The sequence below is a fragment of the Pediculus humanus genome, genomic scaffold (assembly GCF_000006295.1).
Source record: "Pediculus humanus corporis 1103172108315 genomic scaffold, whole genome shotgun sequence".
In the NCBI taxonomy this organism is placed as follows: Eukaryota; Metazoa; Arthropoda; class Insecta; order Psocodea; family Pediculidae; genus Pediculus; species Pediculus humanus.
Window position 1 is genome coordinate 616,118 of NW_002987884.1, and position 9,900 is coordinate 626,017.

At 22.6% G+C, this 9,900-nt stretch overlaps 3 protein-coding genes across 3 annotated transcripts in view; all 3 read right to left on the minus strand.

Moving 5' to 3' along the window:
* Positions 1 to 3,326: 3,326 nt before the first annotated feature.
* Phum_PHUM596720 (mitochondrial 28S ribosomal protein S28, putative) lies at positions 3,327 to 4,055 on the minus strand (the record flags this gene model as incomplete). Its single annotated transcript, XM_002432619.1, has 3 exons — positions 3,327 to 3,498; positions 3,589 to 3,710; positions 3,798 to 4,055. The coding sequence occupies 3 exons, from the start codon at positions 4,053 to 4,055 to the stop codon at positions 3,327 to 3,329; spliced, it is 552 nt and encodes a 183-aa protein (XP_002432664.1).
* Positions 4,056 to 5,346: 1,291 nt separating this feature from the next.
* On the minus strand, positions 5,347 to 7,047 carry Phum_PHUM596730 (F-actin capping protein subunit alpha, putative; the record flags this gene model as incomplete). Its single annotated transcript, XM_002432620.1, has 5 exons — positions 5,347 to 6,222; positions 6,338 to 6,395; positions 6,681 to 6,700; positions 6,747 to 6,762; positions 7,025 to 7,047. The coding sequence occupies 5 exons, from the start codon at positions 7,045 to 7,047 to the stop codon at positions 5,347 to 5,349; spliced, it is 993 nt and encodes a 330-aa protein (XP_002432665.1).
* Positions 7,048 to 7,756: 709 nt separating this feature from the next.
* Positions 7,757 to 9,900, minus strand: part of Phum_PHUM596740 (5'-nucleotidase domain-containing protein, putative) — a gene marked incomplete at both ends in the record, with an annotated part of 2,816 nt that continues 672 nt past the window's right edge. The window contains 8 exons of the mRNA XM_002432621.1: positions 7,757 to 7,871; positions 7,946 to 8,035; positions 8,113 to 8,267; positions 8,339 to 8,479; positions 8,556 to 8,742; positions 8,814 to 8,971; positions 9,376 to 9,507; positions 9,594 to 9,821. Of these exons, the coding sequence (XP_002432666.1) occupies positions 7,757 to 7,871; positions 7,946 to 8,035; positions 8,113 to 8,267; positions 8,339 to 8,479; positions 8,556 to 8,742; positions 8,814 to 8,971; positions 9,376 to 9,507; positions 9,594 to 9,821 (1,206 nt within the window). The remainder of the gene's footprint in view (positions 7,872 to 7,945; positions 8,036 to 8,112; positions 8,268 to 8,338; positions 8,480 to 8,555; positions 8,743 to 8,813; positions 8,972 to 9,375; positions 9,508 to 9,593; positions 9,822 to 9,900) is intronic.

Below are 9,900 nucleotides of genomic sequence, written 5' to 3' on the forward strand. Positions count from 1 at the left end.
ATAAATTACGTAATTTTAAATGTTATGACGATGACGACGACGACGACGATGATGATAATAATAATGATAATAATAATAAAATAAAATAAAAAAATTTTTTGTTTCTCTTACGGTTTGTTAAGTCTCGTGTTAACTTCGGTTATGCAATTGATTGAAGTGCCTTCTGAAATAAATAAATATAAAAATTATTATTTTACTATATAAATAATATTAAAATAATAATGATAATGATGATGATGATGATGACGAAAGGACTATTACGTGATTAAATAATTTAAATAAAAAATTCGATTGTTGTGTGTTATATACATCGATAAAATGCGTCTGAAATGTAATTGAATATAAATGGAAATTTAAAAATAGAAAATCGATCGATCGATCGATTGATTGATCGAATGCGAAATCGATAATTGGCATTCGTAGTAGTAAATGCGAGACGAAAAAAATTTAACGAGGGGAAGAAGAAAGAGGGGAGGGAAAGTGTTATTAAAAAAAAAAAAAACTTTTTATTTTTGTAATTGTTTAGAAAAACGATTTATCGGTTTTTAAGGTTCAGGAACGAAATTCAACAATAGGCAGACAGAAAGAAAGAGAGATATGAATAGAAAAAAAATGTGAGAAAAAGAGAGAGAGAGATGAATAGAAAGATAATGTAAGAAAGTGAAAAAGAAAAGATAAAAAAGAGATAGCGAGAACGTGAAAAAGAGTTAGAGAAATATGGAAACAGAAAAATAATGGAAATAGAAAGAGAAAAAAAAGAGAAAAATTGTGAGAATGAGAGAGAAAAACAGAGAACAAGAGAAAGAGAGATAGCGAAAAAAAACAGAGAGAGAAAGAAAGAAAATCAGAGAACAGTTAGAAGAAGAAAGAATGAGTAAGAGAGAGAGAGAGAAACAGGGAACAAGAAAAAGAAAAATAAAGAAAATCAGAAAAATAGAAAGAGAATGAGACTTAAAGAGAAACAGAGAAAAAAGATACAAAAACAAACGGAAACATTTTTTTTTTTTTTTTAAATCAATCAAAAAAACTATTTTCCGGTTTATTATTAAATTTCTTCAAAAAAAAAACGAAAATACCAAATAAAAAAAATTTGAAATAATAATAAAAAAAAAAAAGTAAAAAAGAAATTCCAGTTTTCCTTTTTTCCTTTTTTCCTTTTATCCACCAAATTATTGGAAATACTAAAAAAATAAAAGGACCAAATTATTGTACAAAAACAAAAAAAAAAAAAATTCCTGTAAAAATTTATCGATCCTGGAAAAAAAAAAAAAACAACCGAAATCAAACATTTCCTAATCATCATTTCGAAAAAAACCCAAACAAAACCTGAACCCTAAAATAAATAATTAATTAATGATAAATTATCATTATTATTTGTTTTTTTTTTTTCTTTTTACGACAGGATTCACGTTGAAAAAAAAAAGTTTCGTTTAGAAAAAACTTTTAATTGACATTTCAACTCAAAAAAAAAAAAAACAAAAAAAAAACAATAATAATAATAATAGTAATCAACGAGCTTAAAACGTCGTGGAATTAGTTAATTATCGATAACGACAAACAAAAAAAAAACGTGGTACAAGTGAAAGATAATAATAATAATAATAATAATAATAATAATAATAAACTACGAACAATAAAATACGAAAAATATTTTTTTTACATTTTTTCTTTTTTAAATAAATAAATCAAAATTTATGGAGGGAAAAAAAAGTAATAATAATAGTAATAATAGTAATAATAATAATAATAATAATAATAATAATAATAATAATAATAATAATAATAATAATAATAATAATAATAATATTTTTTTGTTAGTGTTTTTTTTTTTAATTAAATAATTTAATTTAGTAAAAGTACAAAATTAAAAAAACGAAAAAAGTTTTTGGTTTTTTTGAGATTGACGTTGAAAATTCCCCCCCCCCTCCCCCGTTTAATAAAAAAAAAAAAAAAGTTTTCAAAACTTGTTTAATTTTCTTGTATTTTCCCTTATTATCATTATCATTATTATTATTAATAAATTATATAAATTCAGTTTTGGAAAAAAAAAAAAAAAACCGAAATTTTTTTTTTTTAAATTTTTATGGGGAGGAAGGGAAATTTATAACATATCCAAAGCAGTAGAAAAGGTGAAAATATTTTATACTGTTGAAAAACTTTTTTTTTCTTTCTCTTCCTTTTTCTTTTTTTTTAAGTTTGTTTAAATAAATAAATGAATAAATAATATTTTTTTTTTCGAATAATACTAATTCTTATTTATTTATTTATTTATGAAAAAAGAAAACCTTTTAATATTAAAAAAAAAAAATAAAAGAAAAAAGAAAAAAGAAAGAGAGAAAGAGAAATAGAAAGAAAAAAAAAGGATTAAATCAGTATGCATAAAAAGAAAAAGTAAATATATATATTTATCTTTTATAAAAAGAAAAAAAGAAAAAAAAGTTTTTAATTTATTTTAATTTCCTTTTTATAATAATAATAATAATCATAAAAAACAACATTAAACGAATTTTATCAAATCGACAACAACAACAACAAACAAATAAAAAAAAAAAAAATTTTTAAATACCAAATCATTTTCAATTACTAAATAAACACCTTTTTCCTTTCTTTCTCTCTCTCTTACTTCAACCTTACATTTCTGTCATTGCAATCAAAAGTTTAATAATTTCTTTTTCTTGAACAACAACAACAAGTTGGCGAGCTTTATAAAAGTTTATCGAAAGTTTTAGAAATGATTTTACTTTAAAAAAAAAATTCATGAGCCCCCCTCACACAAACTTTGGAAATATTAGGCAAAAACAATTTGGAAAAGAATCGACAATCATGTTAAAATTAATTCCGATATAAAAATAAATATCACATGATTTCCATTATGAAAAAATTAATCGTCAAATAAAAAAAGTAAAACATTTGATTCGTTTATAATATTTAATGGTAATAATCGGTTTGTCAACATTTGACAAGTTTCAGTTTAAAAATGATGAGTTAAAAATACTATAAAATTGATAAATTATTAATTTGAAATAATTTTCAATTGGGTAACATGTTATCAAACATTTTCACAACAAATCTAACATGCAAAGGTAAGGTGAATTATAAAAATCGCTAACTTTGTAACTTTCGTAACTGATAATTTCATATCGAAATTAGAATATGAATTATTAAGAATGAAAAAAAGATTGATTGATTGATAATATTGCCTATTAAATAATTATTAATTTACTAAATTTGAGTTTGATTGCATGTTTACGGTGAATTCACACAAAAATTATTATTATCATTTTTTCCTTTCGAATCACTAAAATACACATTATGATAAATTAAATTTAAGTCAATAAATCTTTATGGCCTGTTTTAGGATTTGATTTGGTATTTAATCTACCCAATAAAACACAGTCAGCTTCGTTTAATGTTATTTCTTTATCCGTATTAATAAATTTTGTCGATAATTCCAAATCTTTAATTAATAACCTAACTTTAACGCCAGGATAATATTGCCTAGAAAAAAGTAAAAGAGCTCAATGAGGTTTTTAAAAGTTTTTAGAGTTTTTTAAATAATAATTAAAAAGAAAAAAATTTATTACTTACTCGGAAAATTTTTGTGGTTTTTGACAAACCGTTGGAAATTTCCAACCAAAATCAATGTATAAATCATTATCCATAACGTGATATATGGTTCCAATGACAATTTTACCTTCAGGATCACCGAGCTAACGTGAAAAAAATGATTTATTTAAATCGATAGTAAAAATATGTAATTATTTCAATTTAATTCAAATATCGAATGTGTGACATACTTGCATAAATTTCGAATTTCTCAATAAAGATGCAAAACTTTCCTGTTCTGTAGAGTCTTTAGTTGATTTTTCAGACTCCAATAATATTTCGGTTTGTTTTTCAAATGATTTTGCAAAACCACTTAAATTATCATTTAAATTTTTTTCCGGTGATTTTTCCGTACAAAACGATAATCTCGAACCGACGACACTACTATTATAATTCTTAAATATATTATTAAGAATTATATTTTTACCGCGTAATCGAACACACGCCATTTTTACATAAACGTTTTGTGAGTGAATGAACGCACTCTCGAAGAAACGGCATGAATAGTTTCTGAAATTCTAAAGTTTTGAAACAAACTCGTCGTTATGAAACATTTCGTTTATTCAAATTCGGTCACAAAATAATCTTACCGTGGCATAATTATTAATGTCCCAAATCTTTTATTAAAATATTACAAAGAATTAAACGAGAATAATAAATAAACCTTCATTTAAAAAAATTTACAAATATTAAAATAAAAAATTTACGTGTTTATCTCTTATTGAAAAAGAAAATTCAAAATATTATACAAGGAATTAAATTATATGCATATATAATTAATTAATTGAATAAATCAAAAATTTATTAATAATTAAACAATTTATTGAAAATAAGGCTTAAATTATAAATTAATGGGTTAATTTAAATAACTATTAAATAAAAAAAAAAAAAAAATTAGTTCATAATAACATTTTCAGTTAAAAATCAATTTAAAAAAAAAAAAAGGAAAAATATTTTTTTTTTATTCTGTCATGAAATATTATTTATTACCTAAATTTTTTTTTGTCTCATCAAAAAAATTTACAACTCCAATAATAATAATAATAATAATATTTCATTGGGTATATTATAAATTCATTAAGTAATAACAAATATTAAATAAATAAATAAATAAAAATTACACCTTTAGAAATTATTTTCTCATATATATAAATATATATTCGAAAGATGAAAATTTGAAAAAAAAAAAAGCATACAACTAATTTATAATGAAAACACATAATTGAAATAAAAAAAAAATTTTTTTATAATATGTTGGCAAAGCCAAAATACTGATTGCACATTAAGCAATTGTTTGTTTTATTTAATTAAAAAGATAATAATCAATCAATCAATAATGTAAAAATTATTTTTTTATAATAAAAATGGCGGAAAACAAAATACGAACAACATTTTAAATTGCAAATTCAATTTAAATTTCTCAATGATTGTTATCGACAAAATGAAAACTTTCCTGTTTAAGCTGATAATTATTTTTTTTTTTTTAATTTTTATTTTTAAACTAATTTTTTACTTTTTATTAACAAGTTTTGACAGTCAATTAAAATTGACGAGAAACACTATTTAAGCATTTAAAATGATTTTTTTTCTTATTCATTTATTTTTTTTATTAATATTTGCTATTTATATATATATATATATTTTCTTATTCTTTTTCTCCTTTATTTTTTTTTTTAAATCAAATTAATTTGAAAAACAATTACAAATAAAAAATAAAAAAAAAAAAATACAGACTTTTTATCATTGATTTTTAATAAGTTCTTTTCCGACTGCATAAGTAACAAGATTATTCCAATCTAGTTTTGATCTTGTCACTGGTAACTGCCTTCTTAAAGCTTTGAATGTTGTATCTGACATTGTTTGATAATTTTCAGAAATAGCAATTTGATATTCATTTTCAGCTTGTTCGACAATTTTAATAATATCTTTAGCCGTTTGTTGCTCATCCGATACTGTTACAGATTCTTTAATGTCTTTCGAACTGACCAATTGAACATTTCCATCCTCATAATAATGTACTTGAACTTTGAGCAAACCCCTCAGTTCAGCTGTCGAGGAAGAATCTGGACTAAATGTGATATTAAATTGCGATCTCCACCTTCCGTTCCAAAAATTTTTCGGTTGAAATTGATGATCTTCAATGCATGCGATTAATGTTATTTCATTTCCTTGACTTTTGCCAAAAACGCAGCTCACTCCATGTTTATAATGATTGCTTGTATAGGCCAAAAATTTTTCTTCAAGCGCACTTCTCCATGATTCAGATGTCACATCAGGTTCGCAACTTTGAAAATCCGATGCTTCCTTTCTTAAATGATCATATTTAAAACTTTGTTTAGATCTCGGATCGTAAAATCTCGATCCAGTAAGATCATTGTATTCTGTGATTAAGCAATAATGACCGACATTTTCTATTTTAACTGGAGTCAATTGATCTTTATTATATTGTGAAAGTGCTCCAGATGCTCCTTCTTTTAATAATTTATCATTATTTAAAAGTACTCTAACATCGTTAAATACTTCATTGAATTCTCCCGGGGGAGAATGTAAGATAAAATCGGATACAATTCTAAGTTTTTCATCATCAGGTATTGGAGTATCACCATTGGCAACCATCTGAAAATAATAATAATAATAATATATAAATAATTAACATAAAATATTATTCATTAATATTCAAACGCATTTTTTTTTTTTGGGAAGATAAAAATCGTTTCCCGACAACCGCAACCTTCAAATAACATTGAAAATAATTACAATCACTATTGTATGTATGATTCATCATACATCTACAAAAAAAAAAAATAATTGAATTGTATAAAATTACAAAAAGGAAGAATTTACACAAGTAATCAAAATTAAAAAGAAATTTTTTTTTTATAAAAACTATGAAATATAATGCGAAAAATAAAATACATGAATATAACTGGAATGTATATTTAAAAGATGATTCACTCAGTTAAAAATCAATTAATAAATTCTCATTTTTTGTGATTAAACGATAATATATATCAACAATCAAACATAATTATTAATATTAAACTTATTATTTTATTAAAAGTTTCAAGTATCACTTGTTAAAGTGGTTTAATAACTGTAATAAAAAAAAAAAAATATTTATGTTCGTACATATCCTATACATATATTAATGTTTCACTAAATAAAAAATAAATAAAAACTAATTTTTAAAAAACAAAAAAGAACATCAATACAAACCTTTTATCTTATGACCGATTAAAAAACACGACGAAAAAAAAAAAGAAATCGTAAATAAATTTAATTAAAAATAAATGTATATTTTTAAGAAAATGCGGACATGAAACAAAAACAATAATACAGTAACTTGTCAGCCACGTAAAAAAATTAAAAATGGCGAATTTTTTTTTTTTTGTAAAATTGCGACAAAAATCTCTTCGACGTAAAAGTTTTACTTTTAGGCATTTTCCGCCTCGAAATTGTTTTTATTTTTTTTAATTGCGAATCGGAAAATTTTCTATTTTATTAAAATAATATATAAATCTTGTTAAATATATTTAAATTAAATAAAAACGTGACAAAAATAAAGGATAAACAAACAACGACGAAACTTTAATTTAATTGTAAAAATAAATGAAATGTGTTCCACCATAAGAAAAAAAAATTTTTTATTTAATAATTTTATTAATAACTTTAATAAATTTTAATTAAATCATTCGATAAATTTAATAATCGTGGGTTGGAATTAATATTAAAATAATAAACGTATATAAATTTATTGTAAATACTCACAAAATATTTATTTCATTTAATATAATATAACAACGATTAAAATACTTAATAATATATGTATATATATATAAATTCACAAAAAAAAAAAGAAAAAATCAAACAATAACATAATAATAATAATAATAATAATAATATCAAGTAACAAAAATTAAATAAATAAATATATATATATATATATATATATATATATATATATATATTTTAATATGTAATTGGCACATTTATATACCTTGACTTAGTTTAAATAAAAAAAATAAAAAAAAAGTATTCCAGTCGATTAAAATATGGCACTTTATGTGTACACTTATAAAAAAGCGTTTTAAACAATTATATTTTTTTTTCTGTCAATAATTATTATCTATTTTTACTAAAAAAACATAAATTACATAAAGAGAGATGCATATTCATGTGGTAGTGCTCCTCTTCTTGGAAAAAATGTATGATTGAGTGAATAATTTAATAAATTACCCAAATTCGATGTGTAAATATCAGCAAACCTACAAAACAAAATGGATTATTTTTTTTGTAATAAAAATAAAAAAATTTGTTTTATTTAAAAAAAATAATTTACCTGAATAAACGTCTTGAAAAATACGTTGGATTATTATAAGTTCTAAAAACTGAACCAAATTGTGGATTGAATACATTTTTCGTTGATTGTCTGAAACGTAAAAAAAAAATTTTTTATTTTATTTAAACAAATTTAAAATTAAATTCAAAAAATGAGGTAAAACCTACAATAAATAATTTCTTTCATCTATCCATTGTTTAACTTCTTTTTCAGAACTTTCATCTTCTGCTAAATATTCATTTTCTTCAATCAATTGTGTGAGAACTTGAAGCCAATTACTATCCATTTTAAACGATTGTTTGTTTAATGTTTGTATTTCGTGCTGTAAAGAAAAAAAAACATAATTTATAATTTAAAAAATAAAAATAATTTATTTAAATACTCATTAAATACCGTTAATTCGTGTATTATGGCACCCGTTCGCCAACCGTGTTTTAACGTAACATCAGCTAAATCAGAATATGGATGATCGCCAAAATATAAAACTTCGCTTCCAACCCATCCAGTTATTTCCTTTAACTGTTTCATTGTACCCTTAAAATAAAAACCTTGTGGAATTACATAATAATAATAATAATAAACGAATGGGATTACGTAGAAAAACGTTTACTTCGCAATAAATAACTCCTTTTTCCAATTTTGTCACCCTGTCCCAAAGTTGAGTTTTTAATTTTGTATCAAATATTCTTATTGGTGTCGTTTCATCTGTGAAAAATTTTGGTTTTCTCGCTTGTACAATAACAATATCGAAAAAATCTTTCCATCCTTGTCCCAATATAACATTTAAACCTTTATTCCTGTTAAAAAAAAAAAATTATTTAAAAAAACTCGAAATTTGATGGAAAAAATTAATTAATAATAAACTCACACAAAATGAAAAGGACTATTTGTTATTAAAAATAATTTTTTCCCTGCATTTTTTAATTTAATTAACAATTTAGTGATATCAGTATTTTCTTCTAAATATTTATTTGTATTTTCCATAACTTCTGAATGCATGACCGGATGTATGCTTCCTATCGCACTCTGTAAAATAAATTCAGGTTCGAACTTCACACAAAAAAATCATCAACGACACCAAAAAATTCACTTTTCTCACTAAATTATAAAAGACTAACTTAAATTATGTCACCACATACCTTTGTTACATATTAATCAGGATTAAACAAAAAAAAAAAACAAGGATGTCAAATATCATCTCCATATAGGAATGATTATTATAAAGGTATAGGTTGATGACGAACAATGAAAGGAAAAATGGTTTCGTAATCGTTTAAAATCCTTTAAAATAAAAAAACATTAAGGAATAATTTAATATAAAACATTCATTGAAATTATTACATTGTTTTACAATTTGAACAACAACATTCATTTTGAAAAATATTTAAAATCATTTCAAGATTAATTATCGAATATTTGGAAATACTCACTCTGACATCTCGAAAAACAATTTCAGGATGATAATCGAAACCTTTCGCATCGAAATAATCTACAATGCAACAGAGTAAACTCATTTCAGGTCTTGAAAATATATCAGCCAATTGATATAATTTTGTTCTTCCCTAAAACAAACAACAATTTTTATTATTATTATTATTAATTTTATGAGTTACCTAAATTTATAAAAAGAAATTATTCGATTACTCACAGAACCGATTTTATCTTTGGCTTCGACAAATGCAAGCGGGATAACTTTATTCTTATACAATTGTATAACTTCTTCATCGGGGACTCTTCTCAAACCTTTATAAACTGTACCCAATTGAATTTGTAAAAATGAATCCAATTTAACGAATAAACCTTTTTCAATATCATAATGTAAGCCTCTTATTGTAAAATCTGGATTATATTTTAAATTCAAAACATCTTTCGGATACTAAAACAATCACAAAATGTTTATTTTAAAAAAAATGTTTCGAATGTTGGGATTTTTTCTTTTTTTTTTTTTTGTAAGA